At 39.4% G+C, this 19,477-nt stretch overlaps 1 protein-coding gene across 1 annotated transcript; it reads right to left on the minus strand.

The window, feature by feature from the left end:
- Nucleotides 1-537: 537 nt before the first annotated feature.
- Nucleotides 538-14,423, minus strand: LOC103708199 (UTP:RNA uridylyltransferase 1-like). The gene is made up of 7 exons (XM_039123342.1): nt 12,960-14,423; nt 9,309-9,680; nt 4,788-5,011; nt 4,639-4,702; nt 3,102-3,298; nt 1,293-1,525; nt 538-775 (listed from the first exon to the last, which is right to left on the minus strand). Exons 1-6 carry the CDS (start codon nt 14,268-14,270, stop codon nt 1,294-1,296), a joined length of 2,400 nt encoding a protein of 799 aa, XP_038979270.1. The 5' UTR covers nt 14,271-14,423; the 3' UTR covers nt 538-775; nt 1,293.
- Between the last annotated feature and the right edge of the window lie 5,054 nt (nt 14,424-19,477).

Consider the following 19,477-nt stretch of genomic DNA (forward strand, 5'->3'; position numbering starts at 1 on the left):
ATCTCTCTCTCTCTCTCTCTCTCTCTCTCTCTCTCTCTCTCGCTCTCGCATCACCACTGGGAGCCTCCACAACTGGAAGTCTGGAACACAGCATGATAAATTTTGATGGATGATGCCGGAGTCCTTTTAGCTGGAGTTATGCCCCTATCCTTTCAGTCACCAACTTTGAATTAACTGCTGAATATATAGGTATGAAGACACATGCTTGAAGCCACCAAAATTCATTTAAAGGTGATGCAACTACCGTTTTGTCATGTATTAATGGGGCAGACTCCCTTCGTCACCCTTACCTCCCCAATATTAGATCAGTGAAGTGCTCTCGAGATGATTTGAGAGCTACTCGTGTTTGGAGGGAAGGAAACCAAGTTGCACCCTCACTCGGTGTCATCTTCGGTACACCCTCGGTCTGGACGGATGACTTCCTTCTTATCCTCTGCTGACTCAATGGGAGTCCGTTTTTGTAGGCTTTTCTTTCTTTCCTCTTCTTGTACCTGGAAGTTTTCCCCTCGCAACTATCAAAACTAAATAAATACAACATGATTTAACTATATTTATACATATTGTCTTTTAGCAATAATCATTTATCCGTCGAGCTTCGATTACAGTATGTTAGCATAAATGCTTCCGGCATGATCAAAAAAGTTTAAAAAAGAAAATTAGGATAAAAATTTATCTCAACAACCACTGCAATCAAATAGATAATCTTAATTATCCATACTACTCGAGTCCCAGACTGTCCTAAAATATCTACAAAGCTAATCCACGGCACCAATGCCTGCATGAAGCACAGGCTATATATTAGTCAAAGATCAAAGATAAGGTCTTGTAACAACAAATAACTTCCTTCAGTATAAACCCTAGCAACAAGTTCGACCTTGCCCATTTTGATACTGAAAACCTGTAATACAAGATGGGCATAATCCACGTGAAATGTGTTGACAAGATCACAAACTTTAGTTTCTGTTTCAATTAATTCTCCTCCTCCAAGGTCCAGTTTCCAATTGTTGGAGTCACTTTTCCTAAGAAAATGGAACCGAATCGATGGAGGAACAGAAAAAAAAAGGGTCCTTCAAACAAATGCATAAGCCAGCTATGATTCAGATGTAAACCAGATCAGTTTCGACAATAATTAGGTTGCATAATCTACAGAACTAGAAGTTTCTTTACAGCAGAAAATAGATTTACTATTATAATGCATATCATGCACAAAGGAGCTATAAGAAAACTGCCCCTCCAAAAGGAACAAGGATGTACCAGCGAGGATTTACAGCTAAAATCCCTATTCAGGGTACCTTACTGGTTTGAACTTTGCATTGAACACGGTGCATAAGGCTCAAAGAGAGTGACACTGGGGTTCCGATCGTATTGCAGAATATCTGCAGCTCGTTCAAATTCTTCCCTCAGAATTTTAATGCTGTACTTGTCAACCACACGGCCGAGATCATGGGAAATCTCGAAGGGATCTTCTATGCATATTAGATGACGATCATTTCCAATCCGCCTTGTCCAATCCTTAGCTTGCTTGCTGCCAGAAAAATCCTTCAGGTTACAAAAGAATTTCACAAGCATTCTAAGACATGTTCCATGGTTAATTAATAATTACTGTTTATAACACACAAAAAAGTTGATGTTGCAGGGGTTGAATACATCAAACAACATGGATATCGAGTTTCATTCATGCTCTGCACCATGAACCAGATTTGACTGGTGCCCAAAACAAAAAACTCAACAATGAAATACGAACAGAAAAATTTTAGAAAAATTAAGAAAAAATAAAATAAAACTGATGAGAGTAATAAAAATCCTCTAAACTCTTTGAGGTTGTGGTTGCCATTAAAAGTACAGCTGCATGCTCAAATCTGAGTCAGGTAATAGCTTTACAAAAAAATTACATATCCTTCTGAAAGACATAATCTTTGTATGATAATACATATGCCCAAAATATAACAGCAGATCAACCTAAAAAAATTATTAAATAAATAAATAATCCATGAATGACTAGATCCAGAATGCATGTTCCCATGCAAAGGATTTTTCGATGAACACAACAACGAGATCTGATCCCATCACATGACTGAGAATTTGACTCGTGAAGAGAATGACTTTTCTTAAATCATCCATACAAAATAAATTTTATCACTCCAAAGTACAAATCATATCATCATAAAAAAAACAACCGTTACAAGCATTAGTATTTGGCTCATGTGGTGCCCAAAAGGGGCATAATGGCCATTGTGAATTTTAATATCAATTTGTTTGGAGTAAATTCAATGAAATTCTACCAATTTATTTGCTTCTTTATTCTCTTTGTCCTAGTGGTTCTATGGTGGGATGTGCTTATTGAAAAAAAGAGTGCAAGGGGGTCTACTCCCACTAGGAAGTGTTCCATGGATCAGGGTTGGAGATGTGGGTAAAGAAAGAGCACCTGTGTTATGCACAAAGGGTATAACTAGCATTCCCAACTACAGGTGGAATAGGACAGCCCTAAAGCAACCTAGACAAATGAGATATTGAACAAAGAAGTGGCCTCCTGGGGATTATTAAAGGTAGCCTAGACATCTAGGCTAGTGAAATTTTAGTCCATAAGCACCACCAACGGCATAAATATAATCCAAACAGCATCAAATGATATATTCATTGTCATCGGTTATAAAATCAGGTAGCAAGAATATCACTTCGAAAAAGTATAGGTCCACCAGAGGAGCAGCCTAATCCAAGCAAGTTGGTCGCAGGAACTTCTCCTGTGGCCAGCCTCTATTTTTGCTGCCTTGTTCTTTTCTCCAAGCAGAAACAGAAAGATCCATCTATGACCTCACTTTGTATCTTTCATGGGAAAAAAAAGCATATGACAGTTCACAAAAGAAGAACAATCTTGTAAATAGATTCATGTTCATAGGATGTGACAACAGTTTTTATGCTGGCCTCAACCTATCACAAGCGTCCTTTATCCAGCTTGAGACTGGCTATGCACAAAATATAGATGAGTTAAACATAAAAAAATATTATAATCTAGACAAAGAAGCAGTTGCATAAGCATCAGAATAAAATCAAATCAGTATTGCAATATTCAAAAGCTGGTGTAAATAGCTGAAGATACTAACCTAATGATGCTTCCTGTTCGAACAGATATAACATCATTCGTATAATCATGATGATATGCCCAGTACTGAAAAAATGCCCAAAGCAACCGTGCAATACTTTCCTTATTCCGAGCACTGAAATCATGCAGTTTTTCGACTTGGTCAAAGTAAGCACATTCAACATTATCTACAGTTACAGCATAGGTTGCCTCCAATGCCTGGCATATAGATGGCAGCATACATTAGAAGGGAATCCCGCTTGAACAAATTCTCAAAAAAGTATGGGAAGTAGAATAGAAACTAAGATCAGCAAGCTTCTGGAGTAAGTGTTTGCCCCCCCCCCCCCCCCCCCCCCCCCCCCCAAAAAAAAAGGAGTATTCTGCATTTATGATATCAAACAATTTGATAGAATGTGGAATTTATCATTACAAGGTTAACAAGATTTCATCCACCAAATCAAAAAACGAATGAGTTAATCAAAATTCATTTCCTCATGCAACAGGAAATGAGAGTAGCACTGGAACCAAGGAATGTACCGGCTGGTTCAGCCCGTACCGAACCAGTTCGGTCTTTGACCGGTCAGGTTCGGCGTTAAAAAACGGTATTGGCCCGTACCAACTAAGCCAAATTTTTTTGGGCTTTTGGAGGCCGAACCAGTGGTATCGGATCGAACCGGTCCGGGTATGCCTACCGGTACCGGTTCGGTGATCCTTAGCTGGAACAGTGTAGATTAAAACATGAGTAAAATATCAGGAACTAAGAGAACTTTGTGATGTATTATGAACATTTTCAGCAATTTGTACAGCCGAAAGATAAAATGGATGCTTAAAATAGACAATTTTAAGAGATGATTAAAATATTGATAGGTTGAGAACTAGATGAAGATGAAATTGTAATTGCATATTTGAGTGGATGAAAAGCCCTAGTTGATAGAACTTTTGTTGCAAGACCAAAGTGCCTCCACAGATGCATGACTACTATTGATATTTTATTAAATGTCAAATGAAAGTAAAACTTGATTTTTCCTATAAAGTTGATCTGGAACAAAGGCAATGGATTTTGTTGGTCCAACATGTCTCTGATACGCACTAAAAGGACAAGTTTGGATGACATCTAAAATATCAGAATGTACTTTCAAAGGATGCAAGTCCCCGAACTGCTATCCCAGGCCTCTAATAAGGGGGCTTATCATGATATCAAATATTAATACCTGATACCTGCATCGGGCGTACCGACATTGTACCACCATAGTATTGGTAGAGGGTCTAATACCGAGATTGTGAACCTTGACTGAGACACTGTTGTGCCAATATTGATTAATGCCTTAGATACAGAATATCTAAATATATCATCATCGAAAAGGTCAATTAAGCTAGCCTACAATAAACACTATACAGAACTATAATGGAGGTCGAATGAATAACAGGCCAAAATTATTATAAGATTGAGTTAAGGTATTAATATCTAATTATGGAAAAAAAAATATATCAGTAACAAATAGCAAAATCTAAATTTGAAAAATACTTCCATAAGATTGTCAACAGCCACCCCTACATACCTGTAAACAAGGAAGAATTGCAGGCTTGCGGAGTTGCAAGAAGTGAATGCACATTAGCACATAACTGGAAAGACAACCAGAATCAACATGTTATATGCCCAAGTTACTAATGCAGATCATTTGTAAGAATGAGATATAACAGAACTCACGCGTAACTAGAAAGAGTCCCTTGATATGTTTCATTGACGCGACGGGATCTGGCCCAATGCTTCACAATAAAAGCCAACTGCCTTAGTCTACCATCTATTTGTGAATAATCCTTCAGGAGCTTTGTGTTAACAACTGCTAAGAGATTATTGATGCATATATCACAAGAAAGTCCAGTAACTGGATCCATTAGCTTTACTATAGGAACCCTAGCACGAGTTAGTGCCTGCATCAAATGAACAATTTCAAGTGAAAAATCAGCACAACATATTCCAGAACATACTTACACTAACTTATATTAAGAGTGAAAGAAAATATTCACACTAACTTATATTCAGTACGAATCACATAATTACATTACTACCGAGCACATATTACTTCTCTTAGTTTTCTTTTACAATTGAATAAAGATTCTATAACAGAAATTTATAAATACAAGACCGACTGGAACATTACCAGCCAAAGAATACAAATTTCAATAACAATGCCCCTTGGAAAAAGAAAGATTATTTACCTGACTGGTACACACACGCACACAGACACTTATGTATACACAGGGATAAAATGGGATTTTGAGTAATTCCTACTACAACACTGTCAAAGTTTATTATATGCCACTATACCAAAAGGTGCTATTGTTATAGAAAAGAAAATCAGTAAGGATCATCTTCTTCAGTGCACTTATTAAATTAACCTAAATCAGATGTTTTGATTGCTGGTCTTTAGAGCACAGCCATAATCTAGGGACAACTGATTCTTTCTGATGTTCTAATCTAAGAAATTGCTCCTCTACAAAGATTGCTCTGGCAAGTCTTCACTCTCGCATAAAGCAAGCACCTCAGTAAGGAAATGGTAAAACATGGGAACCTTTAAGACTATGCTCAAGTTTGATGAAGGATTGAAAAATTACTGTTTCCATAAGGAGATCAAAAGAGATTTACTTTTTGATTTCTTGCCTTTTTGGTCATATTGGAAAAATAAATAATTACTTGGTCATATTGGAAGGAATTTCTTACTTATTATACAAGAGAGATGGAAATCCTTTACTTGGGAAGTCCCCAAGACTCATTGTTAGTTGTTTATCACACAAGCAGGGTAGCTCAGAAGTTCTGCAATAGGTCAGTGAAATTTAGATTCCTTGTGAAGTCCCCAAGACTCATTGTTAGTTGTTTATCAGGCAAGCAGGGTAGCTCAGAAGTTCTGCAATAGGTCAGTGAAATTTAGATTTTAAGTTACACCATACTCCGCATCTTGTATAGGAATCTGAATGAAGTTAGCCTTCAACGACCATGCACATGCTGTGGACCATCGGTGAGTCACTTTGGAGATGTATGAAAAGAGGGCGACTCAAGCAATGATGATCAATAAATTGCAGCAAGAAGGGTTAAGTAACAGAATATTCAATTTATGAGAGGCTAAAGCTACTTCCACTTAATGGTTAACTACAGAGGGTGCTTAGCGTTTTACAATGGATTACCAAGAAAAGAACATTTGAAAAACTTGGGTAACAAAACTTACTTTTATGGGAGGCTCATAATTTTGTCCTTTACAAGAGGGGATAAAGCAGAATCAGATATACTCTAGTCAGGGAAAAAACACATTCATTTTACACGCAATATAGTGTCATGTGGAGCAATTTTTTTGGCTGTAACTATACCATTGTGGCACAGGGTCATTGCCAGTTTCCCATTAGTAGTTTCCGAATTATGTTGAGTCTTGATAAGTGATCTCATATTCTTCCTTTCACCTCTTAATATGAACTTTCCATATTTATTTATAGAAAAAAACAAAAAATAGGAAGAAGAAGAAAAAAGCACCATACTTGATTTACACCATGTACACGGCTAGAAGAAAGAATTAAAAACTAATTTTGATGGATATGGATAAACTAATTCTAAGAATACTTTCAAAGGGAACTGCAACAAAGATGCAGGAGATGAATATATGAACATTGGCATACAAGAGGATTAGCATATATTCTAGGCTAAATTGTTGAGCTGTGACAGAAGCCACCATCCCAAATTCTTGTGATGAGCCTGCAACTTAGGATAGCGGATACTTGTGTAAAAACAAAATAAGCATCCAGTAATCTTATGAGTGGCTCAAATTTTAAAAGAGATGAAATGTTCTTTAGTCTCTACATGGAAGAAGAGATTATATGTGTAAGAACTATAGTCCTTAAAGAGAGTTTCACTTCGACCCTGCAGTAGGCAATCTGTGATAGAAATGTTGTGCAAGCTTTAAAGACTATTCATATGTATCAAGAGAGTAGCAATGAACGAGAATAAAATAATTATATGAAAAGATGGGGAACCATAATTCAGAAATTTGCATCTAAAGCAAATATAGTGTTGAAGCCTCAAGGCGAGTGTGAAGTCAAGCATTGTATTTGAAGTTGTGACCTGTGTGTGTGTGTGTGTTTGAGCGCACGCGCACGTGCCCGCACACATATTTAGATATGCACATATACATACATACATATGCATGCACATGCACATATGTATGAATATGTATATGTTAGTGCTTAAATGAGAAAATGAGAGACCTAGTGTATACTCTCAAAGTCGGACAAGTATCAGCTCTCGCAGGTTGAGGATGTGGAATCAGAGAATCAAGAAGTCACGTATTAGCTTTTAATATTTAAGCAGATGAATAGTAATAGTTAGCCTAGAGTGTATACTTCTGATACATTACTCTGTTATGATCAAATTAAGATGTCGTAAGAACACTTCTGATAAGAAAATGATGAAGTAGCAATGTCCTAGATTGTTATCTACAGTGTAATTGCAGCATAACCTGAAACTTAAGGATCATTTATATGCGATGGAAATAATTGATGGTTTTGTTTGGGCTAGTCAACAAAAGAGAGTGTGAAGTCATTAAACGAGTATTGCAAATTTTAGGATGTAAAATGGATTAGCGTAAACCTAAAGATTTTAGAGCTGGATTTGTTACAACTAATGCTGTGCATATATTAAAAAGAGATAAGCTGAATAACGTGGTTGCATTACAGGTAACAAGCACCAGAGACTCCACTGCAAGATGAGATAATTTGTTTCCTTTTAAGTTGCACATTATGGGACACCTAAGTAAACATTAAAATATTAGCACAAAGGATATGGCCTTAAATAGGAAAATATGGTGAAAGTAGATATATAAAGCCAATATTGGACAAACCCCCAGGCAGCAGCAAATTATCTAAAAAGAGACAGCTGCAACTCGGACTGAAAGTGGGTCAGGCCCAGAACCAGTTTTCCCATGATTCAAGCCTAATTTATTAAAATCAGATCAGAATCAAATAGTCAAATCCAAGCCTAACCCATTACCGATCAGATTTCACTGGATCAAAAAATCAGGTATATGGGTGTATAACAAGATATAAGCATATCAGCAACCTATCAGCATAAGATTAATTAACAAGCACATCGAAGATATCACTAACAACAAAAAATAGATGATTAATTAAAGAAAAGTTCTCACAAAGAGATTAACTTTCTTAAATTTGAGGAGGATCAGGTAGGTGCAAAATCATATTATATTACTTCAAGGCTGATTTTGTTTTAGCTTAGGCCATATATCAAGGTCGGTAGAACCGTCCCAAACCAGGAGCGAAACCGTCCCAAACCGCCTGCTTCGGGGCATCCCGAGCCATACCGATGGCGGACCAGGATGATTCCGGCTAAGCAACCAAGATGCGGCTGCCGGAGGGGGAGAAGGAGAAGGAAAGAGAAGAAAAGAGAACGAGCAGGGGAGGGAAGGAGGTTAGCAAAGAGGGCCAGTGGAGGCTGGCTACTGCCGGCGCTGGTGTAGGTGGCTGAGGCCGCGGCCGGGCCGCTTGCCGACTTCTTATAAAAATTGCAAAATTTTTTAACGGCCGGACTCCTACTTCGAACGAAACAAAGGCCCGGCTGCGGCCTTTGCCACCTACACTAGTGTCTGCAGTAGCCGGCCTCCACCGGCCCTCCGCCGACCTCTGCCACGCTCTGTCGGCCTCCCTCCCTCCCCCGCTCATTCTCTCTTTTCCTCTCTCCCATGGTCACCTGTGTCGGTACAGGCCTGGCACGGCGTAGGTCCGTACCGACGCGTGCCGCTGGGCAACCGGTATGGTGCCCGGTACCGGCACAACAAAGCGTGCCATATATGGTCCACATCCAATCCATAATTGGAAAAGGTCAATTTTTTTATCCAAGCCTGACTAGTTAACTTTGATTCAGATTGGACCTGGTCATTTCCATTTCAGTTTTGAATCAGAAATGTCAATTCAGCCCACTTGAAGACCTAACTGCAATTCACCTGGAGAATAAGTTATGCTTGACAAAACTATAAATAAGCAATAGAATTTCTTCCCTTTTGTTATCACAATGTTTACCTATTAGAAAAAAGAAGAATAACAGATACAAGAAATTATTATACAAATTTCAATCTCAGTGAAACAGACATATTAAGCATAAAATGTTGAACATTGTCATTTAACAGATAGAAAGTATTAGCAGAACTGATAAGAACATGTCATTCTTATTTACCTGCACATTTTGAAGATTACCAGACTGCAAGACATCTGCCAATTTTAACAAAATATCAAGCTTGTTTCTGTCAGTATCATCAATAGCAAAACAGACATCAATATCACTATTTGAGACCCCAAATGAATTGGCACATGATCCATAAAGATACAGCCGAGCATTGGGCCATTCTTTGTTTACCAAATTCTGCAGTGAAAATAATAATTGCTTTTGCTTGGCTATTTCCTCCTCTGCAGGTACTAAAGATTCAAAAATTGAAAGGAAACTAGGTGTCAGTGCATCTATGTCCCAGCGACATTCCAGTGTTCTCCTTCGGATCCTCACTCGCTGGCTTGATACATAATGTCCTCTAAAAGTGTCTGACCTGACATCCTGAAAATCATATTAGAAATGGAATACCAGATTTTAGAAATGCAGTTACAACAGGAAAAGAGATCTATTTTCTTTATTAAACTTCAGCCTGATAATTAACAAACATGGACATCAGCCTATATCCTAGATTGGAGCAGCTGCTCATTTGCATGGGGTTGTGCCAAGTACCCTAGGAGACGAGTCCTGGAGCTGGAACTGCCATTCTAACCCTTCTTAGGGGATCCCATCCATAAACGCAAGTACCCTTTTTGCTCATCATCATTTAGCTATTGCATTTATTTTTCTCGTTGCTGGGCATATGTATAGAACTAACTTCGGAATTGGACACAGTATCAAAGATCTTTTAGAAACACATATTCCTCCGGGGGGTCGATTAGGACGTGGGCATAAGGGTCTTTATGACACAATCAATAATTCGATTCATTTTCAATTAGGTCTTGCTCTAGCCTCTTTAGGGGTTATTACTTCCTTAGTAGCTCAACACATGTACTCTTTACCTGCTTACCTGCTAATGTTCACACACGCACATACAAAAAAAGGTGGGGGGCATAAAATCCAGCAATCACAGTATCACACCATGATAGAAATGCCTATCTCGGGATAACATTAGGCTAATGACCTAGAATATCAAAACTTTTGAAAAGATGTGCCAAGACTTGGCCCAACCAGTCAAATTGCCAAGTCTGTCTTAAAGCCCATTATCTTGGTCAAGAATCACCTTATATGATAAAGTAAATTACATAGTCAACATTTCTTATGGATTTAAGTGCCAGTACCATATTAACTTCATGATACGAACAAGTGAGTGGGTTATTGGAACTATACAGGGGTAAGTGATGCCAAATTGCTCATGCTTGTCTCCACCACCACTTACCAATCTCTGCCAATGCATATTATTTTAATGTAGGTTATACATATTATAAGTAAAAATATGATGTTATATTGCACTATCCAATTCTAAACCATGCCTAATAATCCCTTACACTCATGTTTCTATTTGGGATGGTCTAAAGCTCTTCTTTCATTTGTTTCCCCTCTATTTTTGAGAATTCGAAGGCCCGACCTGCAAGTCTGATGCAAAAATGATGCAAAATCATTTTTTACATTGAACCACAGTCTAGAATCAAAAAAGAAACCCATTTTATCAATCTTATCAAATTGTCTTGATAAACTGAAGGCTCAACACATGTTTTTTTATAAAATAAAGAGAAGTTGTATATTTATTAATTATGGACATTCCTCATAATTATGTCTCACAATTTTCCGTTCATTTATTAAAAATCATTTCCAGGAGAGCTCATATTTCAAATTTAATGTTCCCCAACTCTTCACCCCTAAGGTACAAGCCTTTTTTAGCTGGGTAATAGTTGGACATTTAAATTTTGGTCTTACTGTCCCATTAAGAACCATTATCTATGAGAACTGAAGTATTTGGTTTAAGAGCATGTTTTCACGTAGCCTCAAGCCAAAAATATTTCAGCGTTTCATTTTATTTAGGACACTTTGAGACAAAAAAGCAAAAAGTGGAAAAAAATTCGATGAATTAAACAAATTAAATAAATTTGAAAATATATATCATATTTTAGAAAACAGTTGGACATCACATGGAATGTACTAAATGGAAGCCAAGTTATCTATACTGTAACACCTTCTATTCATCTATACTTTATAAAGTATATGATTCATAAATTTAAGCCAATGAAGTATCTAACTGCTACCCCATCAAGCCACATTTAATACTAAGAATGACTTGGCTTCCATTTAGTACATTCCATGTGATGTCCAACTGTTTTCATATGGAAGCACATGACAAGCTCAATAGTCAACAAACGAAAATAATGATGAATAGGTAAAAAAAATTTCAAAATCTATCAACTTATAGTCAATACCAGAAAGATCGAGATTTTAGGTAATGTGGCTCACATGATTTACTCAAACCATGTGTTAGTGAAAGTAGTTTTGTTTTACCATAACTTACATTATTCAAAAAAGGAACATATAGCATTCTCAATAAATGTAATCCATGTGAAATTCCTAGCTTTCTTTGATAGTCAAGTGAATCTGTTTTTCTGCTTCCTCATTTTATCAATGAACTACAGATTGTCAAACAAATATCCTTGTTATGCTCAATTGCTATGCACGCCTCATGTTAATTGATAAAACACATGGGGTTAAGTCATTACTTTAATATAGATTGTCTAACGAATACTCCGTTAATGAATGGAAATGTATCCTAATACCTATAAAATAATGGATTATTTGGGAATTTTCAATATGATTGACAGACATGGGCATCATATATGACATGAATGAGTGAAAGAATTGCAAACTGGCGAGATTCAGAAACTGTGAAACAAAGTTTTATATCTGATATACATTTATATTTGCGGTAAATAAGTTTATTATTGTAAATTTGCATGTTTCCATGTCACTGAAACAGTAAGTGCTTTGTCTAGAAAAAGGACAAAACAGTGCTTGTAACCACAAGTGGTTGTATGGCAGATCAAGACCAAGATCAACATCAGGATCATCATGAGCTATCACAGCAACTATATGATGCACAAGACAATCAAGAAATATATTTACTCGTGCTGATTAAGAACTTGGTTTCAGTCTTAGTCATGCCAAATGAGTTTTGATATCAGCATTTTCAGCAGTTATTGGCGGTTTGGCCTTAGTTTCACAGTATCAGACCAAAATGGTTAAAAATTCAGAAAAGAAAAGAAAAGAAATAACTCTGAAGTATAATGTAATGTGCAGGAATTTAATGCGTATTTTTTTTTCAATTTTGTAGTGAAACTATCAAAATTATATTTTATAAATTGGAATAACCTGAACCCCACATAAACTGAAGATGTACTTCTCCAAATTTATTTCGATGGTTACAGCTTATTATAGACAACACAATCAGCAACAAAGAGAAAGAAGGCCAACACAAACCTACATAAACAAAAATCACTTCCATGGCTACATGGTTAATGCATTAATTTTATTCTAGGTCATCAAAAAAATCACAAGAAGACATGCTAACTGACCAGCTTTTGCACATCATAAAGAAGCAATTTGGATGGGGGGAGAGAGAGACTAAATAAGCTCATAAATATTCAGAGCCATATAACAAAGGATACACACGATTCAGAGAGAGAATTTGTGATCTTTAAAAAGCATTGGCGCGTAAATATTCAGAGACATATTACATAGGATACACAAGGTTCAAAGAGAAAATATGTCATCTTTGAAAAGCTAAGTGCAGAGGATATTGAGGAAATAATGGTTTACCTTGCCCCGTGAAGTACTGACATGGGTCATAGCATTCTTAAGCACTGCATCATCCCTCAACTCCAAAGAATCCATAAGTTGTTCGTTTAACACATCCTCTTCCCTGCAATTATCCCTTCTAGAGGATATATCATCAATTTCACTCTGATCTGAACTTTCCAGCCTATGCCCTCTAGCTTTCTTCCCTCCATCATCAACCTCATTATCTGCATCCTTCTCGGATTCTCCACCAGGACGTCGATTGCTGTTGATAGGTCGGCTAGAGCTGACAGGCCGATTTCTAAGCTGGGATTTGAGGGGAATATCGCTATACCCCCTATGATCATCGTGCCGAAACTCTCCGTGTGCCGCTGCATCATCTGGGTAAGAATGAGACTCATGATTCTCGTCACTCCAACTCCTCTCCCTCCTCCCCACCTTTTGATCCCCATCTTGCCTCTCATGCGTGGCGATCCATTGCCCCAATCCCTGTGGCCTGTGTGGTGGCCTCTGAAACGGGGCATCTTTTCCTCTCTCTCCATGGAAGTGGTTCCGCTCAAAGTGCCCACGTAACCTCTCGGCCTGCGCCTTCCATTGCGCCGAGCTGACTTTGGGAATGCTCTGGTCGGCCAATGATCTGTCCAATTCAGCAGCACCACCAACTGGAAACTTCTGAAAGCCCGGTGGTGGCCTTAAATCGCTCCTCCCTTCTGGCCCCTGAGGACCGGAAAACTTCCTGCCAGACTCAATTTGATCCACGAGAACCCTATCTGGATGCGGGTGCCCTGGAATTCTGTAAAGATCGCCTCTTGGAGGGGCGGCAGCAACAGGGCCGACGCCAGTAGCCGAAAGCCCTAACCTTTGGTCTATCCGGAAGAAGGGATGGTTCCCGGGGCCGTGGGAGCTCCCGGCATCGGCGCCGAGGGAAGGGAAGCCGGGGTGCGGCGGCCAAAGGACTGGGGGGAACCCGGGGGGGACGGAGAAGGGAGGAGGGGAGAAGAGGTGGGGTTCGGGGAAGTGGCCCGCCGGCGGCGGCGGAGGGGGAGGGTGGGAGGGCGGTGGAGGTCGGAAATCGGGGGGAAGGAAGTGACGGCTTGGGCCGAGGGCGGCGACGGCGGGGTCGTGGTTGGGTGGTAGAGAGAAAGGGGAGGCGGAGAGTTGGGTTTGAGGGGGTTTTTGGAGGAGACGGAGGAGAAAGGCGCCCCCATCCAAGGAGGCGGAGGAGGAGGAGGAGGGGAGCTTGTCTTGACCGCCGGTGACTCCAGTAGCGGTGTCTTTCGAGAAGGAGAAGGAGGCTCCTCCTCCGCCGCCGCCGCCGCCGCCGTCGGCCATACCGTTTGCCGGCGGAGCGGATGGGCTTCCCAATGAACTCGAAAAGGCTTAGGGAGTCGAGACCGGTAGATTACTAGACGTTTTGTACCGCCCGAGGGAAGACCTAAAGGGTGAAGGAATCCGCCGCAGCAATTTTGATCGAGCATAACGTCCTATGTTGGAATCTGCGGCATATTCTTTTGAGCTTGTTAAGGGGCATGATACTCGGGTTACAGTTTGTTCGGCTTTAGAATTGTTGTTAATTTAGAATTTTTTTTTTGAAGCATGGGAAGAACAAAATCCAATGAAATATAAGAGGAACTTTCTATTTTACAATATTTTTTTAATACTTTTTTTAAAAAATAAACCTAAAAATCAGATACTCTTACTAACAAAATTATCAGTCCCATAATTAAAAAATAATTAAATAATAGAGGCTAGGTAATCCATACTAATTAGATAATATTTGCCTCTGTTTCATCAATTAGGCCATAATTGTTTGGATTGGAGATTGAAGGCATCTAACATACATCTCCTTTTATGTCCCTTCTTGATTGATAAGGGTTATAGGCAACATGTGGCTCTTGCAATAGACTTAACCCTGATGGTGAAATTAAAGTTGTAGCATTTGGTACGGTCTACGGTTAGAAGTAATTACTTATGTTACAGAGTTAGGACAAATATTTTTGTTCTAAAGATTGTTACTGCATAATATGCATACATAATGGGTATTTAAATAATTGTTATCATTTTGTGCTTTTTTTTTTTATTTTTCAAACCGCAGGTTTCCTTGCTGCTTTATTTGATATTTTCATTATTCATCGGAAGAAAAATAATGTCTTATATTATTTCATATATTAACAACCATTATGAAATGTCACAAAAAATGCAGTCCATGACTAAACTAGGCAAATCATTGTTTATTTTTGTTTCAAAGAGGGCATATCGTGTGGTTTCTTTTGTTAAAAAAACCAATGCCACCACTAAGTTTAAATCTTAGGCCTCTTCCAAGAGAAAGCTCCTAGAAGAAAAGTGCCAAGCAAGTAAACTAACAATTGTTGGCCTATTATATGGGAATAAGTATTGGCTTTTTTGAAATCTTGTTATGGCCTGATATTCTACAGGACGGAAGATTGCGAAATACCATGACATCAAACTCCATACCATAAGTTTATAGAATTTTTAATTGATGAATCTTAAGGAGTGACATAAATTGCTTGTTTCCTATTGATTAATGATTATACTTGTAACAATATGTATAAAGTGTTCATTTCTCACTTAACCGATTAGAATGTGTAGTTCTAAATCTTAATCTAGTAAAAGAATATCAAAATATTTAATTATCATAAATAAACTAGAATAAGATGACATTGACATTCTTTTTAGGCCCATACAAATTATTTAGGTGTGCATATTGAGGATGCACCTCAGAAAACTCATATGCAGTATCTCCTATGAGTGAAAAAGGGCATGAACATTTGGACTGAATGGGCATCATGCAGACTTTGAGCCCATATCTAGCCCTATGACAGTTTGACATTAAAATGTTGATGCTTTATATCCAATACCTCGCCCTCATCCAACCAAACTCTAGTTGGGACTTTTCCAACCCAAATCAGCTCAATCTCTTTCTAGGCTAAGTTCAAAACAAATTGGCTTAGTATTAGGTTAGGTTGGATTGGATAATCTGAATGTCAGGATCTATTGATAATTTGATATAGGAAAAAAAAAAGTTTTGGACATTTTGTTAAGTAATTAGTATTGTGTTTGTTGAGATCTCACTTCGATACACTCTTCCAATTCAATAACTTAGTAGATTTAAAAGTATAAGACATAACCTTATTTATTTTCAGGTTAGGTTGGATTTCGTTGATTTTTTGGTTAACCCTAGCTGAATCTGGGAGCCTTGCTTGAAGTCTAAAATCCAATCTCAATCTATAAATATTAGTATGATCTTATCCAGCAAAACGATTGAGCTATTCGGGTTCCAGCCAAGCCCAACCCAAAGTTGCACACAATTAAATCATTCTCTCTCCCTCTCTCTCTCTGTTCGTGATTGCACAAACAATTAGCACACCAGATGGCACTCTATAGGAGTGGCAAGCACATCTTTATATGAGCTCAGGTACTATCCCTCTTTATTTCCGCCAAAGTGTTGATTAGGGTTTCTAATGTCCTGCTCATGTGTATGGTGCTATTTTCTAGAGCTTCTAACTTTCGCTGATTTGTGTTTGAGTCAGCCCTAGACTCCATGGTTCTCTTCGTAGTTTCAGCTACTCAAAAATTCAGAAATCAACCCAAATAAGGACTCGGCTAACCTCAAAAGAGTCACACCTGATGCAAAAAAATTCTGCACTTCAATACAAAACCAAATTCAACACCTCCTTTGCACGAATGATTGATATTCTTTCATAACATTAACTATTAGATTGCATATTGCACAGTTCTGAAAGCACTCTAAATTTTAATTATTTTTTTTATCTGCATAGATCTCAAAGCAGCTATTGCGAAACCCATCTTCGTACAGCATTTGTACAATAACAATAATATAATATTAAAATCAGAGTTCCGGTCTTAATATGTTTATCGGCAGCGCTAAGAATTTGCCGATCAATCCGCTTTCTTTATGCCAGTTCCAGCATTAATAGCTATGTTTACAGAGAGCCAAAAGAGAAAAAAGGCCACTATTATCATGGTTTTTCCTGTTTTCTTTCTTTCATCCACACTCGTCAAATTGTTTCATCTCCTTTTTTTTTTCTTTTTTTTTTTAATATATTGTCCATTCTGTAGAGGCTCTTTACATGAAAGATAGGCCATGGCTGCCCGCTCTACTGCATGAACAGTTTGTACCAATACTACGTACGAAGATATTAGCATCTATTATGTTTAGTGCTCTAAGTACAAAAAAAGGAAAAAAAAAACAGGTTATGTGGATTATAGTTTTGTAATTTATCAACACCTGCTGATAATGTTTCCCTGATATAATTATTTTCAGATATAATATTTAATTAACTATTGTCTAATGGAGATTAAGTGGGAATTAAAAAAAAAAAGACAAACATTTAAGTTTACAGGTCTCTGTTATATTCTAGCTTGTAGATTTGGCCGAAGATGATACAGTATACATTCATACAGTGTCAAATCTCCATGCGTATCCAACGAAAGCAGGACAGCTGGAAGACAATCACGTACCAGATGACCAATGATTGAGTCAAAGGAACTCCTCGTGAACGACGTCATCAATGACGTTTGATACTGAGAACCGTCGAGTGGGTGACCGGTGTTCGGATCCGTACCCTTTAGCGGATTTTCCGTTGCCAAACCACGTTCCACTGGTCCATGTGGATCCACGTGGTGATCATTCGACACCACAATCCTTGCTTTCGACGCGTGCAGACGGAAACAAAACGAGGGCGGAGAGGACGACGCGATTATTGGAGTGCAGCTCCTTCGGTCCTTCCCACGGCCGCGCCTCCGGCGATCCGCCCCGGTGGCTTCCCGGCGGGATCGACGTCCGAGGGAGGATCGATTACGTTTGACGGCTTGGTGCAACGAGGCGCAGACTACTGCCGGCGCCAGGGGAGGCCTCCTTGTTGCCTCAGTCCATCGTCACTGCGTCCGGCGGCTCCTCCTCCAGTATCCGCCTATAAGCGTCACCGCCTCGGTAGCGCGGCCCTGGGCTCCACAGTTGGCGCCATGGCTGAGCAGGCGCGACGGTTCGGCGAGACATACGGTTGGTGGACTGAGGAGGAGGAGGTCGCCGCACTTGAAACAGGAAGGCCCGCCGACCGGGTCAGGGGCGGGCCCGGCAGCGTAGAGTGGGTGGCTGAGCAAAGCAAGGCGAGGTTGGCAGTTGGCCGCATCACATATATACATATAGGAGGATAGTAATAGGGCAATGATACCATCATCAATAGTTCCACCGTTTTGTTCAAAGAGAAAAAGAAGAAGGAGCAAGAAAGTGAGAACAAAAAATATGAAGAAAAAAAATACGTTCTTTCATTTTGAACAACTTTTTTATCTTCAGAGAGAGAGAGAACGAAAGAGAAGAATGGGGAGAAGTGACCTTACGACCGTGGTAGATAATTCCCCTTGATCGGCCAGAGGCCTTGCCGCACGTACCGATCGGAGGCAGAGATCTGCCGGAGAGCATCAATCAAGAGGCCCACGGCGTAGGCCGCAACATTATCGGTGAAGGCGTTCCCGGCGTTGGTGACGGCGATGCCCCTGCGCCGGCAATCCGCGACGTCGATGTGGTGGAACCCGGCGCTGGAGGCCACCACAAGCTCCAGCCGGGGGAGGCAGGCAAAAAAGCTCGGCGTTGACGGGGGTGGGGCCGGAGCAGAGGAGGACCCCGATGGAGTCGGCGTGGACGGCTAGGAACTGGTCCCGGGGAAAGGGGGACTCCCAAGGCTTCAGGAAGCGGAATGTGGGGGCGAGGACGTCGTGGAAGACGGGGTGGAGCGGGAGGAGGATGAGGACGAGGGGAAGCTCTTGCTCTTGCTCTCTGGCTGGCGTCTCCGCCGCTGGCTTCTCGGATGACATCCTCGCAGAGGCAGGGGCGAACTGGCGGCGGAGGATTTGACGATTCTTGAAGACGACTGGGGTTTTGGGCGGTTGCCGGTAGTCGTCGGGGGCGACGAGAGTTATTACGGGGTTAACTGCTGCTGGGTCGAAGTTGGCGGCGGTAGTTTATTCGGTTAGAGATGTCCCTGTGAATGATGACCAAGCCTGGCAGCCACGTGTTAAGAGACGGTCGCATGATGAAACAATCACATTATATATGATATGAAGCTAATTAATTATTGAGACCAGGATGATATTTGGAAAACAAAAATTGAAGGAGACATGAGACAGAGATGCCACATACGAGAGATGGTATAATTTACGAAAATTAGTACAATAGACGAAAAATTAACACTTCTTGATATTGTTTTTTGTTTTCTATTTTTTTAAAAAGAGTTCAAAAAAAATTGAACTTGATTATTTTTATATTTATTTATGAAATCTTTAGAGGTTTTAGCGGCAAAGAATTACTATTTTCAAAAAACATAGAACTACAAGCAAGAAATGGTAGATATTTCGTGCAAATGCTAACTCCAACATGAATCTCTAAATAGTGTTTTACTTATTCATAGAGAAACAAAAATACTAAATCGGTCTACAATGACTTCCTTCAAGTTTATCTTGCTAGAGACAATATGGTAACTTGAGTTAATCATTTAGCT

Source organism: Phoenix dactylifera, chromosome 2 (genome assembly GCF_009389715.1).
Source record: "Phoenix dactylifera cultivar Barhee BC4 chromosome 2, palm_55x_up_171113_PBpolish2nd_filt_p, whole genome shotgun sequence".
NCBI classification, from domain to species: domain Eukaryota; kingdom Viridiplantae; phylum Streptophyta; class Magnoliopsida; order Arecales; family Arecaceae; genus Phoenix; species Phoenix dactylifera.